This window comes from Coloeus monedula (assembly GCF_965178545.1).
Source record: "Coloeus monedula genome assembly, chromosome: 11".
In the NCBI taxonomy this organism is placed as follows: domain Eukaryota; kingdom Metazoa; phylum Chordata; class Aves; order Passeriformes; family Corvidae; genus Coloeus; species Coloeus monedula.
The window spans coordinates 8,757,556-8,778,460 of NC_138791.1; the positions used below are offsets into that span (position 1 = coordinate 8,757,556).

Sequence of the window (20,905 nt, forward strand, 5' to 3'; positions counted from 1 at the left end):
ATATCACGTAATGAGAAGGGCATTCAAGAACATGGGCATCAGTTCTTGTAGTCCAGACCACCCATCCTTAAAAGTGCTTCTTTTTGGTTTTTTTCCCCTTTAGAGAGCCCTCTGCAGTTCTATGTCAATTACCCCAACAGCGGCAGTGTGTCTGCTTATGGGCCTGGCCTCATTTATGGGGTTGCCAACAAACCAGCAACTTTCACCATTGTCACAGAAGATGCAGGAGAGGGTAAGTCAGTTCTTTAAACCCATCCTACCCTAAGCAAGGAACTTCTTGGTAGTGTAATGCACACTGGCTTTAATTTGCATTCATCCGTCCAACTCTGAATCTCTGATGTGATACAAATGACTTATGCAAATATCAGGCTGTAACTTGCAGTAAAAACTGGTTTATTACCCCTCCTGAGAGCAGTAGATGTACCCTGTGGTACAGGGTGCAAATTATTTGTTTAATTAAAGATAAACTGAAAGCAGCTTTATCTAGTGGATGATGACTGGATGTGGAATCACTGTTGGGTAAATCTAAAGACTGAATGGAGCTGTGGCCTTAGTGGATTGGCCTGAGCTAGTTTTGCTGCTGTCCTTTGAAAACATGCATTTAAGATCAGTGTTCAGTACCAGGTACTAGATATTTCTTTTTGGACCTAGTCTTTGGACCTCGTGTTCACAAAGATTTATGTAAGTGCCACTCTACTTTTTTTCCTAGGTGGGCTGGACTTGGCTATTGAAGGACCTTCAAAAGCAGAGATCAGCTGCATTGATAACAAAGATGGGACGTGCACAGTCACGTACCTGCCTACTCTACCAGGGAACTACAGCATCCTGGTCAAATACAATGACAAACACATTCCAGGCAGTCCATTCACAGCCAAGATCACAGGTATAAAGTTTAAACTTCTGGAAGCACTTCATATTAAAAATTAACCTCTGATAGCATGGGGAACCTGGTTTGTGGCAGGAGTTTGAAGTCCTCTGACTTGTTCTGCACTTAACCTTATAATGTTTTGTGACTCGTTTCTCTTTATGCATTCAGATGATAACAGAAGGCGGTCTCAGGTTAAGCTTGGTTCTGCTGCTGACTTCATGTTGGACATCAATGAGACTGATCTCAGTCTCCTAACAGCCAGCATTAAAGCCCCATCTGGTCGTGATGAGCCTTGTCTTCTGAAGAGGCTGCCCAATAACCACATTGGTAAGCTCTGAGAGATTACTGTGATAGCCTTTACTCCAGTTTGCTTTGCTGTGTAAAATGACTGACTTCTGTGCTCCTTTCTGGAAGAGTGTTGTCCAACCAAGTAGTTGATAGTGTTTGCTACGCTTGTTCAAAGACAGAAAAGTATGAAGAATAACCTCTTGTCTTAGCTTGTATGTGATGTGCCAGGTTGTGATTGAAGTGGGTTTATATATTAATATAATGAATGGCCTTGGCATATATGAATGGCCTTGTGGTCCACTTGACAGCAAGATTTCAACATGAGTAAAGAGTGTTCTTGCAGTATTTCATTTCTTGGTGTGATGAAGGCATTTAAATCAAGTATAACATGAATAAAAACTGAATAAATTTCTCACATTTCTCTGCTTTGTAGGCATCTCATTCATTCCACGGGAAGTAGGAGAACATCTGGTTAGCATCAAGAAAAACGGGAGCCATGTACCAAACAGCCCTGTAACAATCATGGTGGTCCAGTCTGAGATCGGGGATGCCAGACGGGCAAGAGTTTTTGGACGTGGCTTGGTAGAAGGGCGAACCTTTGAAATGTGTGACTTCATTGTAGACACAAGAGATGCAGGTTAGTTCCCTCACAAAGGGACCATGAGATGCTGTGAGATATATATTGACTCTACACAAGGCCACCGCCTCCCTCAGCATGCGACCACCAGGTCACAAGCTGCCATTAAACACAGTCATTATTGTCAGTTATTAACCACAGACAGTGCTCTTAACTTAGAATATGCTTTTTAAGGTCCTGGCTCATGTCTTTGTTACAACCAGCAGGGACTGTCACTGGGGCAGTGATGAAACTTTTTAGTTTGGTGGTGCTGGCTCTAGTATCATTTGGTACAGCAGGAAGGAGATGAGGAAGATATTTATTTCCCTGTTGGTTTAATTTGAAGCCTTAGATAACTTTTTTTGGCTTGGAAGACGACTTTTCAACATCAATGAAATGAAAGGGATATGGTCAGAGAATTTTAGAAGCTGAATGCATGCTGTGCCTCAACGTCTGACTGATGAGGCATATGGAAATGCCATTAAGGCATCATGCAACTCCCATGTGCCCAGTATGATACAAACCTACCAACTAGCACCTGCTATGGGTTTGGACTATTTTATGTCAGATTTAGAGTAGAGTTATGGAAATCTGAGGCTAACTTATCTATATTGTAGGTTATGGTGGGATCTCACTGGCAGTCGAAGGACCCAGCAAGGTAGAGATCCAAACTGAAGATCTAGAAGATGGAACTTGCAAAGTGTCCTATTTTCCAACTGTACCTGGTGTGTACATTGTGTCCACTAAATTTGCAGACGAACACATTCCAGGTAAGCAGAAGTGCTGGGCAAATTTTTGGTTAGTACAACAGAAGTCTTACCTGGCTGACCAGTGCTCTGGAACTGTGGGTAGGCTGTGTGGTCTGGCTTGGGCCATAAGTTCCAAAGATTCAAGAAGGCTCTCCCCAGGCAGCAAGCATCCAAAACTGTTCTGGTTATGTGGGTGTATTTGACTTGGTTAGTTGGCTGTAAGAGTTCCCCTATGATCCCCTACAAGTCAGAGGAAGATTTCATTTCTGCCCTCAATGAAGTGTGTAATGAGCAGAGGAGGAATGACCTGCTATGATACTTACAGGCAGCCCATTTAGTGTGAAGATAAGTGGTGAAGGAAGAGTTAAGGAGAGCATCACACGAACAAGACGGGCTCCCTCTGTTGCAACAGTAGGAAGCATATGTGATCTGAACCTAAAAATCCCAGGTAAGCAACAACATCCTTATCCCCAAAACCACAACTTGCACTTGTGTAGCATGGGTGTACCTGAAGCAGGGAAAATACGTACTTCAGTGTTGTAAAGACATTCTCATATTAATATAGCTTAGGGAAGAAACAATGGTAGTGTGTCTTTTCAAACTATTAAAAATAAGCATAACCACGATCAACACATGGAGAAATAAATACTGGTGAGGCCTTATTTAATTTATTCTGTGAATAGCAGGCTGGAGAATGGGCTGCACAGCTCACCCCAGCTCCAGGGTTTTAAGATCATCCTGTTGGCTGTTAAATGTTTGTACTCCTGTCTGGAAACTGTGAATCACGTAGGCCAGGCTTAGCTGGCTGCACTTATCCAGCCACTTCACCTGCCTCTAGCACCTGGGAAGCTGCAGCTGGCCAGGTTTGCTGCTCAGAAGCACACATGAAGCCTCTTCTATTATTTGTCCTGGGTAATCACTTGAGCTCAGGTCCTGCTTCCAAAACCCTTTGTCACTTTCTAATAGGTGGTTTTTTATTCTCTTCTTTCTAGAAATTGATTGTGCTGATATGACAGCCCAGGTAACTAGTCCCTCTGGGAGAAACTTCGATGCCGAAATTGTAGAGTGTGACAAAAACACCTACTGTGTCCGCTTTGTGCCACAAGAAATGGGGGTCCACACTGTGGATGTCAAATACAAAGGGCAGCCGGTGCCAGGCAGCCCCTTCCAGTTCACCGTGGGGCCACTGGGCGAGGGGGGAGCCCATAAAGTGAGAGCTGGAGGCCCAGGGCTGGAGCGTGGAGAGACAGGTGTTCCAGGTGAGTCCTCTGCCCTCAGTGGGCTCCAGGATCTGCTGTGTGCAGGTCTGCAGTGCAATGTTTTGGCTAACAGCAGCCTCCTGGAGAAACTGCTAAGCAGTATCTTCCAGGATAATAGGATGAGTTACCATTCTTCAAATACTCTCAAATGTGGAACTTTACAGTCTATTAGGAGGAAGCTGAGCTGCAAGCAGCAAACTTACTCTTGTGTGTGCTCTCATGTGCTTCAACAGCTGAGTTCAGCATATGGACACGGGAAGCTGGAGCTGGAGGATTGTCTATTGCTGTAGAAGGCCCAAGTAAAGCAGAAATCACCTTTGATGACCATAAAGATGGATCTTGTGGTGCATCATATATAGTTCAAGAGCCAGGTATGTACTGAGACAAAATCATGTGGAAACAACACTGAATGTGACTTTGAAAGAAACTAAGGACACTCACTGCTTCTCTTCTCTTCTCTCTGTAGGCAACTATGAGGTGTCCATAAAGTTCAATGATGAGCACATTCCTGAAAGCCCCTACCTGGTTCCCGTCATCGCCCCCTCTGATGATGCTCGCAGGCTCACTGTCACTAGTCTTCAGGTGAGACATAAGGAAACATCTCTACAACTTACCACAGAAACTGATTTCGTCCTTGTTCTCCAAAACCAAAATGGTTGTCCTTTCTTCTTAGTAATAGCCTTGCCTTGGTTGGTGCTTGTTTTCAAGCTCAGCTTGCAGCCAGAGAGATTTTTGGCAGCTGGCCCCTGGATAACTCTGGCTAGCCAGAGTTCAAAGGCGGAAGGCTCAGCTGAGTGTGTTGCAAGTGATAACACTTAGGAATTAGGAATAAGAGGCTCCAGAAATAGCACTGGAGGAGCTAAGACATGTTTCCCATGCCATTAGCTAGGGGAAGGCCAAGGAGAACTGAAACTCAGGTGAACTACCAGTGATCATGTTGGTACCAAGTTCCTCGTTTGGCAAGTGGATGAAGAGCTGCATTTCCATGGGTGAGGTAGTGCAGTGCTGCATGGTTGGAACATCACTGCAGACTGGCTGGGCAGACAGAGGTGGCCCCACCATGAGTTCAGAGTGCAGATTTGCTCTGGCTGATGTCACAAAACCACAGAGTCACAGCTCAGATGATTCATGAACAGTAGTGAATCTCAGAGTGAATCACAGCTTTGTAGCTGGTGTGGGCTCATCTGGAAACCTCACCATATAATTTGTGTGTGTGTGTGTGGTTACAGGCATTAAAATACAAGTAACATTAAAAGCCTGACTGAAATCTCCAAAGCCAGAAGCTTGGATGTGAGACTGAGAATCTGTGTCTAAATATACTGTACCTTAGTCCTCCTTGAGTGGTGATTAGTACTTCAGCTGAGGCTTTTTTTTGGCTGTGTCCCAGCTGTGATCCCCAGGAGTTTGCCTGGGCTGCAGGAATTCTCCACCTCAGCTGTGTAAATGAACCATGACAGCCTGATCTGATAGTATCTCTTCTACCCAGGAGTTACAAGGGCGTTAATTAGTCACTGTGGTATTGATGTTTGCCTTGTGTTTCATTTAAAGACTCTTTGACAGGAATACTCACTTCAGTTAAGTCCTGGAGAGGCAGATAAAGCTGAGTATTCGGTAACGGAGTGCATTGTGCAGCATCAGCCTCCACTAAACCCACATCAGGGACTTGTTTATACATTGTACCTCAGTTCTACTCAGTTGCATTTATTTCCCTCTTCAGGATTTAGTTGAAAACAAGATGAGGTAAAGTATGTTAAACATGAGATATTACTGCTGGATAGCTGCATGGGCTGTGCTGGTCGAAGACCACTGTGGCTCAGATGCGGAGCTGCCTCGCCTTCCACCAGTGGCCTGACAGCACCGCAACATCTGGTTTCGTGTTTTAAATTACTTTCTCATGTTTAAGACGTCTTGTGGTGGTGTTCTAAATGCAGCCTCTTGTGGCAAATATAAACATGCATATTACTCTTTCAGACAACTGGATTATCAGAGGCTTTTCCCTGAATGAATCTGGAATAAATGAATGGGCTGAAAATGGAGCTATAGCTTAAGCATCCTTTAAATCAAGTGCCTGAATACTGAGGGCTGACCTCAGTGATAACGGGTGACTAGTATTGTAAACCTGCATCTCTTTGATGTGGCACAATTGTCTGACTTCCAAAAACAGTCTGTTACCGTGGGAAAAGTCAGCCTAGCCAACGTGGGTGACTCCTGAATCAGCCACCCCCTAAGAGAGAGCTTCTGATTTGAGAGTTAATGCAAGTCACAACTTTATGCCTTTTGTTAAAATCTGAAAAGCCCTCATGCTGAAGTGGTTATTTTCCTGCCACAAATCTTGTGCTGTCTGAAATGAAAGTTTAAATTTTATAATCTGACTGTTGCATTCTCAGGAGTCTGGATTAAAAGTTAATCAGCCAGCATCCTTTGCTATAAGGCTGAATGGGGCAAAGGGCAAGATCGATGCTAAAGTCCACAGCCCCTCCGGAGCTGTCGAAGAGTGCCATGTGTCTGAGCTGGAGCCAGGTGAGCACAGCTTGATGATGATCAACACAATTACATGACCTCAAAGCACTTGCTGCCCCATAGGAAATTCAGTTCCTTTGGCTTACGAATAGTGTATCCCAGGGATGAGCATGTTGCTTGAAAAATGACTTTTTTGGTGTCAAGAGTTGTTCAGTCAGGGTTATGTCCATGCTTTTCCATGAACTGAGTGAGCCCCAACTTGTGTAAGATAGAAATATTTAAATCTTGGCTTGCCAGCGAAGGTACAGTGACATTAGTAATAAATGAAATATGATGTGGTTGTTGAATTTAACCAGGGAAGAAGTTTATTTTTCAAAGCTATGCTTCGGTCTTTGACTAATAGTTTATTTTTAACTCGCACTCACTCCTTCACATGAAATGTCAAGGAAGCTGTCTATAAGCAAACACTACAGGAAATTCAACACCTGTTTCAGCAATGAGCTTTTCTTTTTCACTTGAAGTCTGTATGAGTTATGGTCTTTACTATGAACAGACAGCAGCTGTCCAGCTGGGGGAGATCAGTCCCGCCTCTGAGCTAACATGCAATCAAAAATGTGAAATATCAGCAAATTGCTAAATGACTTCATTAGATAAAGGTGTGGTGCCAGAGCAGCACACTCAGCTTGCTGGTAAGATTTGGCTTGCTCTGACCAGCTGCTTTTCTTCTCTGCACTGCTCCCTCAGCTGTTGACAGGTTGGGCTGTGATTCAGTTGTCATGTTTTAGTGCACGAGTGAGGCAAATAATCCTAAAATTCACCCTGCGGACTAGATGACAGCTGAGATCAAGTCCTAGTGAGCAAGGTGAATACTCAAGCTGTAAAACCTTCTGTGATAAATACAGCATTTTCCTGCTTAAATACGAGTTTAGCAGATCGTGTAGCTGAGTTCACTTAAGCTGGGACCAAAATAGGTCAAAGCCTTTCAGAAGCTTGGGTTGCTAATCAGCCCTGTGTTGGGTTTAATTGGTGGTTTATGGTTGGATTGTTGCCTCTGATTTGTCAGAAGAGCCCCTTCTCCCTTGCAGATAAATACGCCGTTCGGTTCATCCCCCACGAGAACGGCATCCACTCCATCGATGTGAAGTTCAACGGGAGCCATGTGGTGGGCAGCCCTTTCAAGGTGCGCGTGGGCGAGCCCGGCCAGGCGGGCAACCCCGCCCTCGTCACAGCCTATGGATCCGGCCTGGAGAGCGGCACCACGGGTAACCCTTCTCCTACAAACCTGCTTGCACTTGGGCTTTGAGACACACAGAACCTATTTCTAGGCATACTTGTACATGACTTCACCTGCTAAGGCAGCTGAACTAACCCACATTCTCTGCTGACCTGAGTGCAGGCTTATTTTGCTTTCTAGCATGCCCCTCATGTCATAACCATCACTCACAAGTCTGCACTCTATACTGAGCCTTAACAAACTTAAAACTTCTGTAAATCAGCAACTGCAACATGCATTCACTGAACTGCTGGTTAGCAGCTGGGCTACAGCACTGCTGGTTAGGTTAGCTCCACGTCGGTGGTCCCTCAAGCTCCAGAGATGCTCTGGCTCCCTTCCACACGTGAGCACAATGTCTGAGTTGGCTGTCTAGATGAAGGAATCTTGTTTGACTTGTGTTAATTAAATGAGTATGAGGGTGTACCCTGTCCCTTTCCTTTGGTGCTTGTACGTCTAAGAAATCTCAAGAGAAATGCAGTAGGATGTGTAAACCCTAGGGAGAAGGTGGGCTGTTCTGTTGGTAGTATGCTATGCATGCTCCAGATGCAGCGTGAACAGTCTCTTCTTGGAAATCTGACACCTCATTGTCTGCTGTGGCTGCCTCATCTGATAGTTCTCAGCTCAAGAATGTAGGGTTTAGGGTTTGTTTTTTCATTTCTATGATTTGTGGCCGTAGTAAGAAAGTATGAAAACACTCCAGGATATGCACTTTGATTTATTTAATTGTGTTCTTGCTCAGGCCACACACACAGGTAAATAGCAGAGTATAACTGATTATTTTTCTTTTCTTTTGTTGTGTAAGGGAATAGCTAGTTCATCTTATCCTATCCACTGCTGTCTCCTGTGGGTTCTATTTCATACCATTTTTCTCACTGTGAAAAAAAAAAAAATACTGCAGTTATTTGGTCAAAGCTTCTGCTGTTCTGGAGGAACCAAGCAGTTGGTTTTGGAAACATGCAGATACACTCTATAAAATAAAGATATAGCTCGAGCTGCTTTAATGGGTGGAAACAAAAGCACTCATTAATACCAGCCAGTGAAGCATCAGGGAGAAGGGAATATTTCTTCATCTATAAAGGTGCTTGGGGTTGTTTTTAATCTAAATAGACTGCTTAATTTCAGCAAAGCTGCTCTGTGCCCCGTTGTTGAATCCTGGCCACTGCCAAAAGTGCGGTGCCCTGGGAGCTGCTGAGCAGCGTTTTAGAACAATGACCCAGTGTAGGGGTTTCAGTGGCTGAGCACCTGAACCGTCCCCCTGGGAGGGCTGAGCGTCTGCAGCCTCCAACAATGTGAGCCTTCATTTGAGGCACAGGAAAAGGCAGTGCCTCTGGAGCAAGAACTCTTAGAGAGAAGCTGTGAAGCTTGCTGGCTTTGAGAATTAACTTCTCTCCAGTTGAGCAGGGCATTGTGGGCTGATGACTGTCCTCCCGGGCCAGCGGTGCCAGGGGGATGGGCTGCTGGAGCACTGGAAGATGGCACAATCCTCTGTGGGAGCTGGGCTCTTCCAGCATTGCGACACAGCCTCTTTTGTGGGGAGGCTAGAAACTTCTCCCGAGTTTATTCCCATGTCTTCATGCTTCCATCGCAGCAGCAGTAAACTTTCCCATGGCTGTCCTGGTTTTGAGTGAGCCCGAGCACTTTATTCCTCTTCAACAGTGTCTCATGCAACAGCCCAAAGATCATAAATATTTGAGGCCAGAGTCTGACAGTAAATTATTTGGGGGCTGAAAGCCTTACTTAATTTTTTCTTGTGTTGCTGGCATTGTGTCATTGGCTTAGTATTAGCAGCAATAATTCAGCTGTGTTAACCAGATGCTGTAATTAAACAAGCTTTTGTTTCCACAAACTGCTTGGAGTGCTGTTGCCGAGCAGTTCAAACACCCATCTCCTCCAGGCCATCTCCTGCCCCTTGTCTCTCCTGCTTTCTTGTGCGCCCTTCACTGCTGATTTACAGTCCAGGCAGTGAGACAGCTCTGAGCTCTCCCAAAATTTGCCTTGCTGGAGCTGTGTGGGTGTGGGCTCTGATGCCCAGCAGAAAAGCTCTTGTTTTCTGTCTAAGCCAGTTTTTTGATACCCAATTACTTCCATTTCAGTCCTGAAGGGCTCTTATGGCCCCTTCTCCAACACAGTCACATAGCCTAACTGGAGGAGGGAGCAGGATGAAGCCGGGGAGGCTGCCAGGGGTGCAGAGCTCCATTTGGGGCTGGCCTGTGCAAGGCTGCTGGGGTTGATGTGGTGTCCCTCCTTGCCTGCAGCCCTGGGCAGCCTGATCTTGTGCCGAATTAGCCCTGATGTAATGCCTGAGGCTGCGTGTGTAACATCGGGTGTGAGGAAGAGTGTGTCTCACTGTGCTACATCTTTCTAGGACTGCAATCGGAGTTTTTCATTAACACGACCAAGGCTGGTCCAGGTACCCTCTCTGTTACAATTGAAGGGCCATCAAAGGTGAAAATGGACTGCCAGGAAACTCCAGAAGGTTACAAAGTCATGTACACACCCATGGCTCCAGGAAACTATTTAATTGGAGTTAAATATGGTGGACCTACCCACATAGTGGGCAGCCCCTTCAAGGCAAAGGTTACAGGTAAAAAGCTAATTAGTATTTACTCTGTGCCTGAAGCAGGTCATGTCATTCAGCAAAAACGTCCTTCTGAGATAATGTGGTGTTCTGGTCTAGATGCCCAAAAACATTAGAAGCAAAACATTTCTCCCCATCACCTCCAAAGCCTAGATGAGGGGTCTCAGGAGCAGCTACAAAAGCAGTAGTCATGGAGCTTGGTGGCTCAACTCAGTGATGAGGCATAAAAAAGCTTTATGGGGTAATATTAAGTCCTAATCTATTGCTAGGGTCTTTCATTGGTAGCAGGGAAATATGACTTATTTACCCATTTCCCCCCACCCCCAAAGCCTGAAACCTGCTCACCTGTAGCATGTGTTGCCTCTCTTGGTCTCATTTTGGTGCAGGTATCACCTAAGCAAAGGTCAGTAATGTCTGGGAGGCTTCTAGGTGAAGTGAGGAAGGCTGGTTTAGGAAGCTTGTTCTTTCTCCAGCACTGTGTTTAAGCACAGGCTGAAGCTCATCTCTACTGCTGCCCCTGAGCTAGTGACATGAACCCTCGTGGTGCCCTTGGTGTGGTGTTGTTCTCGGGAGAGGGTGGCAGGGACTGCGCTCCCTCAGGCTGGGATGCTCTGCTTTCAAAATGTGTCATTGCAAAATTGCACCTGCTTTTCTGCCAACTCGTCATTTTTGGCATTTGGTGATTGGAGCACAATTAACTCTTCTTAAGCAGCTAGCTTTGCTTAATGAATCCTGAAGTTCCTGTGGTCCTTTAGCCACTTGAGGGCTCTGGGATGGGATTGTTGCCAGCGGTGCTGGAAGATGTCAGCTTAAAAACCCAAGTAGGAAATTGCTCCTCTCCAAAAATGCATTTTGGATCCAGAATGCATGCTAGTCATTAGGAGGGTTTCGAAACCTCCTTGTGAATGCCTTTCAGATGGGGCGAATCTGAATGTGGGAAACCTTTTCTGTTTCCAGGGCAGCGACTGGTTGGTCCGGGCAGTGCCAACGAAACCTCTTCCATCCTGGTAGAGTCGGTGACAAGGTCATCGACTGAAACTTGCTATAGCGCCATTCCCAAATCCACCTCGGATGCCAGCAAAGTGGTTTCCCGGGGAGCAGGACTCTCAAAGGCTTTTGTGGGTCAGAAAAGCTCCTTCTCTGTGGACTGCAGCAAAGCAGGTATGGATACAGGAACCAATGGATGTTCTGGGTGGGTGGTTTAGCTGGGCATTTTTTTCCCTAACCCAACTTGCAGAATTAAAATTCAGAGCTTGAGGTAATGATCTGGTTCTAAAGAAAATTGCTAAATACTATATACTGTGCTTACCAAGTGAGTCCTAATTCAGAGGCTGTAAAGATGCCAGTTCCTCTCCAAATGGCTTCATCTGAGCCAGGTGCACCTGAAAGAACCACAGGGTTATGGCATGAGAACAAAGAGGTTGCTGAACTTAAGCAACCCTTGTGGTACATTGTAGCATGTAATGCATGGTGTTCCTGTAACCTTTTGATGCTCATCATCATCCGGGATCTCTGTGGTAGGTGGATTACAGGCCAGCTGTGTCCACTGGCCCCTGCTATTAATTTCTGATGAAGTACTTGTAAAGCAATGCCAGCTTGTTTTCACAAGCAACATTGATGTCTCCTGTGCTCTACTTCGATAGTGGTAACCTGTAGTTAGATAGTGGTAACCTGTTAGGTCTGGCAAAAAGCACAGATTAGACCCTCACCTCTGAGGTTGAAAGCATTTTAATATAGGATTCCTTCTTATACCAAATTAATCTGATGTATGACTCAGCTACCACTCTCTGAATTAAAATAACAAAGTCCATGTGTTACAGAGCCAGTATGTTATGGTACAGCCACCCTGCCTTGTTTAAGCTCAGGAATATTAACAGTGGTGTGTTTTGCTGTAGGTTCCAACATGCTGTTAGTTGGCGTACATGGGCCTACAATACCGTGCGAAGAGGTGTCCATCAAGCATTTGGGCAGCCATCAGTACAACGTCGCTTATGTTGTCAAGGAAAGGGGTGACTATGTCCTGGCAGTGAAGTGGGGTGACGAGCACATTCCTGGGAGTCCCTTCCACGTCACCGTTCCATAAACCCGCTGAGTGTCAGGCGCTCTCTGTGTTTGCAGTTCAGATGTAGAGTTGTACTGGGTGCAGTCCTGTTGCAAAATGCAGTTTCTAGATACACAAAGCTCACATTTCAATAGTCAGACAAACTCTAACTGTTTTTACAAGCATTTCACTTCTATCCTACTTACCAACCTAATGTCAATCTATTTAATATCTCCTCAAATTGTACCTTTGTAGTACTGTCCGGGTCACTGTTAATGTTTGGAGAATCATGTGGATGACTAGACACTAATTTCCCTTGCGGATGTTAAAGACTTTAGATGTTAATTGAAAACTGGAATTTGTTTTTGTAATTGGGTATCTTAACTACTGATTTTATTTGACTGGAGACTTTACATTTTAGTTATGGAATATGACTTGGGCTGTCCCCAGTTCAAATTCTTTTCTGTAAAGAAATGAGGTAAAACTGGTACTATAATAGGTGCCTTTGTATACTTGATCAATTTTAATGCTTAACATTATAAAAAGCTACTATAAGTAGCTTTACCACTCAAATTTAAAATGTTTCTGAAAATGCTTTGCTAACGGTTTACATTTAGAAAAAGTTTATCTTTTATAGCAAACCAAAAGCAGACTGAAAATGACTTCCTGTAATCTTTCAGCCTCTCTATGTTAATGCTTTGTAACTCTATAGACAGGTAGCTTTTTGGCCATGATGCTAGTAATGCGGTTTTTAATGAGCTTGGGATGCTGGTGATGTTTCTGTAACTTCACAGGTAACCCCCGCCCCCCACTCTTTTGATTTAAAAACAAGCCCTGGGTTGGTTGGGTTAGGTGAAGCCCCTGAACTTGCTGAGCTAGGCATGGCTGTCACCTGTGAGACCCAGAGTCGCTGCAGTCCACAGCACCATGGTGTGTTGAGAAGATGACCAGTGGTTTTCCCGGGAGGCTGCAGGCCAGGCTGGTGGCTGAGATGGGGCGCAAATAAGGCATTCTGAGAATGGGACCTACATCTGCAGTGGGACACAGGCTGGGTCTGTGAAGTTACCAGTAATAGCAATACCAATAATAGCAGTACCAGTAATAGCAATATCAATGAACAAACCCCTCTTTGGTGCAAGGTGTTTATTGTATCTCAGTCCAAGGACATGCCTGAAGCAAACTCATCTCTCCTGAAATCCCCTTTGTGCTGCAACCGCTGTTGCTGCTGAGGGTTAGGGAGTGGAAACTTCCTTGTAACTTGTCTGTTTGTCCCAGATTACTCCATACTACTTCCCAAGTGCATATCTGAATTGCTGTCAGCTGCTGGGGCTTCAATAAACTCTCCTGATGAGCTCTAACTCTGCAATTTGGAGAAGGTAGAATTTGTTGAAAACCTGTTGACATGTCACTGTCCCTCGGGAGAAGTTCGTGCTTACAGTTCTGTAGTTATGTGTGGATGCACTACTCTCCAGCACAGTTATTGGGAAAATAAAGGAAGGTTGGGTTTTTTTTTTTACTGTGCTTTTTTTGTGCCTTAATGTGAAATGCTCACTACATTGTAAACTAGAAAGTAAAACCAAAATAAACTGGAATAAAATGCAGGATTGTAAAATTGTATCTTATAACTTATTAAATAGAAATGTTTGCTTCATTAAAATGTGCATGTTAAAAACAACATCGGATTCTTTTCATATGTAGTCAGTAGAGTTCACACTGAAACTTCACCACACAGCAGCTTCAGGCAGACCAAATAGGCCATGGCCTGTGCAGGTAGCTGTGAAAATTTGGGCAGAACCTCAGCACCATTAATTTTTTTCCCTGAAACCATTTTTTTCACCCTTTAAACAAAATGGCAGAAGTTTAGTACATGGCATAAATGTACAGGGTACAGTGGGCACAGTGTGGATGGAGCATTACACAGCTGTGCTGGTTGGCACTGTGCAGACCCCAGGCACGGAGGCAGTGCTGTGTGCCCAGAGCTGCCAGCTGGGCTCTGATCCCAGGGCGCTCCCGGCACTCGCTGCTCCCCCCGGGATCCCCGGGGTTGTTTGCAGAAGGTGTCTCCCTGCACCTGGGGCCGGCACCTCCAGGCACAGCCATGGAAACCAGCAGATGTTTTCCCAAACACTCTCCTGCTGAAAGCCCCGGTGAAACCTGAGATGCAGTGACTGCCAAGGACTTTCCTGCCTGAGGTTTATCAGATTATTTCCTTTTTATAGTTAACTGTGTTTCATTAGCCTTGTGCTACGTCAGCGTGAGCCTCCTATTCAATGTTTTTAAACAAAACAAAAAAACCTGGATACAGCTGTTGGGGTGAGTAAACCTTGAGAGTGTCTCACCTGTGTAACTCCTATGTTCCAGTCATCCTGCTCTTGCCTGGCCTTCTCTTGCCTGTTGCCCCTTGTCTCGGTTTAATGACACTGGCTGAAATTAGCAGGAGTTGGCTGTGAAGTTGATGGACCCTGGTTGTTACTGTGGCTGGGGTTACCTTCAATAAAAACCAAGCTCTGCTTCAAGTGACCATCTCTGCCTGGCCTGGGCACTGATGGCTGTGGAGTGGCCACAAAAATTACTTTGCTAAGGATAGCAAGCACCCAGTGGTGGTGTTGGGAAGAGCTTCTTGGAAGGGTTGGTTTTGGGCAACAATATTCAGCTAACCCCGGCAGCTCTGCCAGCTGAGGACTGACTTTGTGTTGGGCGCAGATCAGTGCTTTGGGGGACATTCTGCCCTGCTTTTGGCACTTAGAAACCTTTGTGAAAGTGCAGTGGGGCTGGTGTGTCATGTATTCGGTTACTGGTGTCCCAGTGCCTCCTGCTGGGTAGACTTGCAATAGTACAAGATGCACTTTATTCCGCATAGAAAGAGGACTGGCATCAGGTTTTTGCCTTCAGGTGTGGCAGTGCCTTTCTACCAGTTTGGCTGAACTTGTTCTTTTTCTTTGTTTGTAGTCTCTCTCCTTGATGGTGGTTAGCAGTAGGATTTAGCCACTTACTCCCTCAGTGCCACTGGGAACTCCTCCATCCCTCTGCAGCTGGCCCAAGCTGTCTTGCGAGCACTGCACCAGATGTGGTAGTGCCCTGGTAGCCAGCTGGAGCCCTGCCTGCTGCTGGCCAGTGACCCAGGGCAGGGCACTGCCACACAGGAGCACAGGCTGGGACCCATGGCACAGCTGAGGGGTTCACTGGGTATTTTGGTGGGTGGTGGAAGGTAAGTCCCTGCAGCACAGCAGTTGCCATGGGAGGGTAGCTCCAGAGCATTCCATCCCCCTGCCTGGTGTTGGTGGGATGCATTTGTACATCTCCATGGGCAAAGAGAAGGAGTCTTTGGAGATGATGTCCTGGAGCTCCTCACAACCCATATACTCAGCCTGTCCTTCTCATCCTGCAGCTCAAGTCTGCCCTGTAGCCGTCCCTGACCCTGGGCTGTGCTTGTTCCTGCCATACCTTGGGGTCTCACCTGCACTGGTTGCCCACTGGCCATCTCCTTTGGTTCGGGGAGCTGTTGGAGTTCCCTCTTCAGCCACCTCCGGCTGTCCATGGCCTTGGCTCTGTGTTTCTGATGGATATCTCTGCAGCCAAGCATGGCCAATACCTCATATACTGGGGTGTTGCTCAAAACTGAGAATTGCATTTTGCTTTGTGCAGCTGTGAGTATCTATAATAAACTAAATATATACATTTAAATTATTTTAATAACTTTAACTGTTTAAAATATTTCATATAATTTAAATTATTTTAAATACACTATTTATTTTAATAATTCAAATTATTTAATCTTTACACAATTAATCTTTACATTAAATCTTTACATAATTAATCCTTGAATCATTATCTATATATGTATGTATATGTGTATGTGTATATGTAAAGGTGATCCAGTATACTTAATTTTTTTGTCCGTGTTGCTGCAGTGGTCAGTCTTGAGGCCTGGGCCTTGCAGAGCACTTCGTGTGTCCAAGCTGGATCTCCCTTCACCCCTAAAAAGCCCTGACCTGCTCTGATGTCTGCCAGGTGCATTGACAATGTGGGTGCTAGGGCTGTTGCTTAGCAGGGCTCTGGGTTTGGTCAGATGATGCAAACCCTTTAATTACTTTTCCCTCTAATTGTCCATTGAAAGTGAGATTGTGAAATTTCTAATCCAGAAGCTGCTTTTTTTTTCTCTACTCACTTTTAACTTCTGCATTTATTTGTTTTAAACTTACTTGATTTTTTTCCTTTTTTTCTTTTTTTACTCCAAATTGAAATGTACTTGCAGTGCGGACAATGCACCTTTTTCAACTGGAAAAAAGGGAACAAACTGTATAAATCACATATAAAAGCCTATCCAAGGTGGTTACATATAAACAGACATCACTTGACAGAAACTGGGATGGAGTTGCATGAAACTTAATTCAGGGAATGGCACAATGCTTTTTTACACAGTGTTTTTTATTTGTTTGAGGAAAGACTCTTTCCAAACCATTTGTTATTACGACAGCTGGCTGTGCCATGCTCTCCCATGAGCCAAATGAAACTGGTTGCCCAGTTTGTCCTCTGCCAGGTGAGGGACAGCTCTGGCACCCAAGGAATGGGGCCTTGCAAAGGTGCTGGCAGCAGCCCCAGGTGCTTATCTGTGCTTTGTGCTAGCTTGAAGGATCTTCTTTTTCTTATTTTTCTTCCTTATTTATTACATCTGTCCACATCCAGAGCAGCAGAAAGGAGTGTTTGGAATTTTGCTGCTGACAGCAGTGGTGCAGATCATGCACTGGAGCACCCAGCCCTGTTCCCAAACCCAGCTGGTACCTGAACCTTTCAGCATCAAACTTCCAAACTCCTCTAAAAAATGTTTATTTTTTAAAGTAATTTTTTTTCCTGGTGTTACGGTAACTTAGAGATATTTCCATCCCCATCCCAGGTGCCACATCTTCACAGCTCCATCTGAGCTGGAAAAGCAGCAGGGAGGGCTGCAGCATTTTTTTCCTCCCCAGCCTCCAGTAATGGTTAATATTCTCAGGTCCCTTTCACTGAAGGTTATCAAAACAGCCCTGCTGCCAGGCTCCCCTCTTGTGTGGGGCTGTTTCCCCAGGGCCTCCTGGGAAAAGGCTTTTAAATGGCTTTTCAGAATTTCTTAGACTTTCAGGGTTAATTTTCATAGTTGTGAATTTATATTGCATGCTTAGAAAAAATATCGTCACTAAATCAGGTTGGATTTATAGCTCCTGTCGCTGTTAATTTGACTGAGATTTAAAGCACATTCTTTAAATGCCATGAATGAAAAGCTAGTATATATGATTTTTTAAAAAAAAAAATTAATAGGAAAATATTATTTAGGAGGACCTAGAGGTATGTTTGACAGCTCTTTCCTGTGCTGAGCTGCCTTTCTGCAGGACCTTGGTACTGCAAATATTTACATCCCTGCTAAGCTGGAAGCCCGAGTCCTTTGGGCCCCATGGAGGAGCTAGCCTTCCTGGGGAGGGTATTTCCTTCTGACAGTGATGTCCAGCTAGGGTGTTTTGTTTGGGGGATGGGATTTTGCATCTGGCTTCCTCAAAAATGGCTGGCGTCAGGCTCTCCTCCCAGCAGAGAGGCACAGAAAGCCTTCATGTCTCAATGCCAGCATTTGCAGAGCTTTTCAGGGGAGGTTTTTGGTTACTTTGCCAATATGGAAATTAATTCCTATAAATCTGTCTTCTCTCTACCAGAAAATTGCCCCTGCAAACACTGACAGCTGAGACTCTCTATTTAAAATGGCACACAAAGCATTTAACCTTGTTTTTCACACTGGCTGGAAAACCAGCCTGCAGAGAAAGGGTGCTTGTGGTTTTATACCAGGTGAGAGTGCAGAGGTTGTGTCCCTGAACCCTCAGGATGATGAAGAAGAACATGGGCTAAGCCCAGCTCAGGGAGGTTTAGGCTGGCTGTTAGGAAAACGTTTTTCACCCAGAGGGTGGTTGAGCCCAGGAACAGGATCCCCAGGGAAGTGGTCATGGCCCCAAGCCTGCCAGAGTTCATAAACGCTTTGGACAATGCTCTCAGGCATGTGATGTGAATTTTGGGGTTGTTGTGGGCAGGGCCAGGAGTTGGATTTGATGATTTTTGTGGGTCCCTTTCAACTCAGGATATTCTGTGATTGCACAAAGAGCCTCTGATCCAAACTGCAGTTTCCCCTGGCACTAGGGAAAGGGTCAGTGACATCTGTGACAGAGGGGATGATGGCACTGGTGCCAGAATGGCCTCGCATCTTCCCCCAAACCAGGAACAAACTACCAAAGAGCAGAAACACAGTCACTAGAAGACATCCCAAGGGGCTGGACAGCCAGGAAAGGCTGTGGTCGCTGCTGGACCAAGCCAGCTGCCCTGGTGCTCCTGGTGCAGGGATGGCAGGGACACCAAGGGGTCCCGGGGGCAGATGTGCCCTGTAACCTGCCAGCACCTGATCCTGGGAGCTGCTGCCACCTCGTGAGGGTCATCACAGCGCGTTTCCCAGCTAAACAACTGTGGGCCATGAATAACCAGGCCTGGAGCCAGCAATGTGCTCCCCCTTTATTGCAAAACCCATTTAGAAACACAGGGGGCCCAGGGACTCCTTGGGGTCAGCCAGGGGCTGTCTGCAGTGAGTGAAGAGGTCTGCTTGGAGAACACGGGGTCATGCAGATCCATGAGCTCTCAGCTGAGGAGAGTGACATTCCCATTCCTTGCCGCCGCTGGGTCTGCTGGCCGTGCTGAGGGGTCTGGGTGTGAATTCCACGGGAATCCCCCAGACAGCCGGGACTTAACAGCGATGCCACCAGAGGGGGCCCTAATAATAGTTCATGTGTGCCTGGCTGCGCAGGGCAGGAGGGAAAACCGCGTTACTCTGGGCAAGGGGCTGATGGAGCTTGCAGGTGCTCTTAACGATCCACAGATGGAGGGCGAAAAGCGATTTCTAAAATTGTGGATCTTTTGACTAGAGGCAGGAGAAAGATGACTGCTGCCCTCACCTCCTGCGCTCCATCTCCAGGCTTGCTTGGCAGAGAAAAGCCCCCACAGGGACCACTGAGCTCTGGGCTGCTGGCAGGAGCTCCCCGAGAGTGCCACATGAGCACCGCCCAGGAAGCCCCTGCTCCACTCGCGCTCCTTTTCCGTGGCACATGCTTGGTCAGTGAGTGGCCAACTCCAGCCCGGGGCACGAGTTCTTCCCACAACCCCTCCAGAGGCTGAGGGAGCCATGAAACAGCCAGGCTTAGACCGGCTGCTGGTATCACACTGGGGGACTCTTTGATTTTTCTGCCTTTGATTTTGCTATCAGTGCTACCGGGCCTGCTGTGTGACAGCACAACACAGCCCTTCTGGGGGCTGCAGCTCTGTTGTTTGCTGCACATCTCTATGTGGCCAAACATCTGTACGTGTGTACATCTGGTCTGGGGCACATGTTTTGTGAGGAGTAGCTGAGGCAGGGGTTGTTTAGCCTCGAGAAAAGGAGGCTCAGGGAGGACCTTATCACTCTACAAGACCTGACAGGAGGGTGTAGCCAGGTGGGGGTTGGTCTTTTCTCCCAAGTAACAAGTGACAGGATGAGGAAACAGACTCAAGTTGCACCAGGGGAGGTTTAGATTGGATATTCGGTACAGACCCTGAAAGAAGAAGCCAGGTGGGTCCCTGTGGGATTTTGTACCAGCTCTCCTGTGTCCTCATTGCTGCCAGTAGCTCAAAAGAGGCAAAAGGAGGTAGGCAGAGCCTTGCCCTGGGCCAAAGGGTCTCTCACCCTGTGGGGCAGGCAGAGAGGTGTCTGGGCTGTGGGTTAGTGGGGAGCAGTGCCAAGGCCAGGAAGAGGACATGAGCCCTCTTCAGGTGAAGGTGCAAAAGGACAAACCTATCCAGGGGAGATGATAGAGGCTGCAGAGAAGAGGCAGTCCTGCTTTGGGCTGCTGCTGTGGGTTCCTGGGGGTTTCCCTGCCAAGGGACTCACACTCCCAGGGCAGTAAAAACCTTCCTCGTGTGGGTTTCTGTGGGGTGAGGGGCAGAGAGACCTTCTGTGGGCTGGGGAGGGGTCTGTCTGTGGGGCAGTGGAGACCTCGGGACTACGGGAAGCGAGGATGCCCGGTACCATGCACTGTACAAGGGCTTCCCAAGGACCCCAACCTGAGGGATTGGGGGTCTTAGCACTTTTTGTTCAGCTGAACCCTCTCTGCTCTGTGTTCTCGCCTGAACAGGGCTGCTGGGGAGGAAACAGAGTTTTCAGCTTCTGAAGAGCCTCTTTGTTTCTCTCCCAGCCATGATCTGAGACCTGGCTTGCATGAGACAAAGTCTCTCCAGGAATTTTGGATTCCCAGTGAAAAACTTCTGTTTGATCATAAATAAAGCTCAAGAAGCCTTATTCATCAGAAAGAGAAACTTTGTTCTGGCTGCAAAATATATTGAGACTCCTGCAGACTGGAACAACTTAAAAACCCCTTTGCAGTTGGGGCAGCTGGGTAATTATCCCCAGTGGGGAAAATCTAGAGATGACATGAACTGCTAAATATTTTAGGATGTAATTATAATATTGTCTAATGAATATCTACAGAGATGGACTGTGCTGACAGTAGGAGTTTGGGACACCTCCCAGCCCCTATCAGACATACAATCTGAGTGCAGATGCTGTCTCTCTGCTGTGAATCCCACAAAACAGTGTCCCAGCTCTCCATGGAGGAGCATCATTTTGCATTACGATGTGTCTCTGTTGGTTAGGTGCTCAGTATCTCTGCAAGATGAGCCCTTCTTCTTCCCCAAGCTTTGAGTGCTGAGCAGGACTCCATTTGGTATGGGATATCCC

At 46.3% G+C, this 20,905-nt stretch overlaps 1 protein-coding gene across 2 annotated transcripts in view; it reads left to right on the forward strand.

The window, feature by feature from the left end:
• The window catches only part of FLNB (filamin B), a gene marked incomplete at its 5' end in the record, with an annotated part of 71,824 nt that extends 58,036 nt beyond the window's left edge, over nucleotides 1-13,788 (forward strand). The window contains 14 exons of one of the 2 annotated variants that reach the window (XM_082288919.1): nucleotides 104-232; nucleotides 710-883; nucleotides 1,037-1,195; nucleotides 1,590-1,793; nucleotides 2,390-2,542; nucleotides 2,847-2,969; nucleotides 3,514-3,780; nucleotides 4,014-4,151; nucleotides 4,247-4,362; nucleotides 6,168-6,300; nucleotides 7,326-7,502; nucleotides 9,879-10,097; nucleotides 11,049-11,252; nucleotides 11,987-13,788. In XM_082288919.1, the coding sequence (XP_082145045.1) occupies nucleotides 104-232; nucleotides 710-883; nucleotides 1,037-1,195; nucleotides 1,590-1,793; nucleotides 2,390-2,542; nucleotides 2,847-2,969; nucleotides 3,514-3,780; nucleotides 4,014-4,151; nucleotides 4,247-4,362; nucleotides 6,168-6,300; nucleotides 7,326-7,502; nucleotides 9,879-10,097; nucleotides 11,049-11,252; nucleotides 11,987-12,174 (2,384 nt within the window). In that variant the 3' untranslated portion in view covers nucleotides 12,175-13,788. The remainder of the gene's footprint in view (nucleotides 1-103; nucleotides 233-709; nucleotides 884-1,036; nucleotides 1,196-1,589; nucleotides 1,794-2,389; nucleotides 2,543-2,846; nucleotides 2,970-3,513; nucleotides 3,781-4,013; nucleotides 4,152-4,246; nucleotides 4,363-6,167; nucleotides 6,301-7,325; nucleotides 7,503-9,878; nucleotides 10,098-11,048; nucleotides 11,253-11,986) is intronic. The other variant, XM_082288920.1, reaches the window with a different exon arrangement.
• Nucleotides 13,789-20,905: the final 7,117 nt, after the last annotated feature.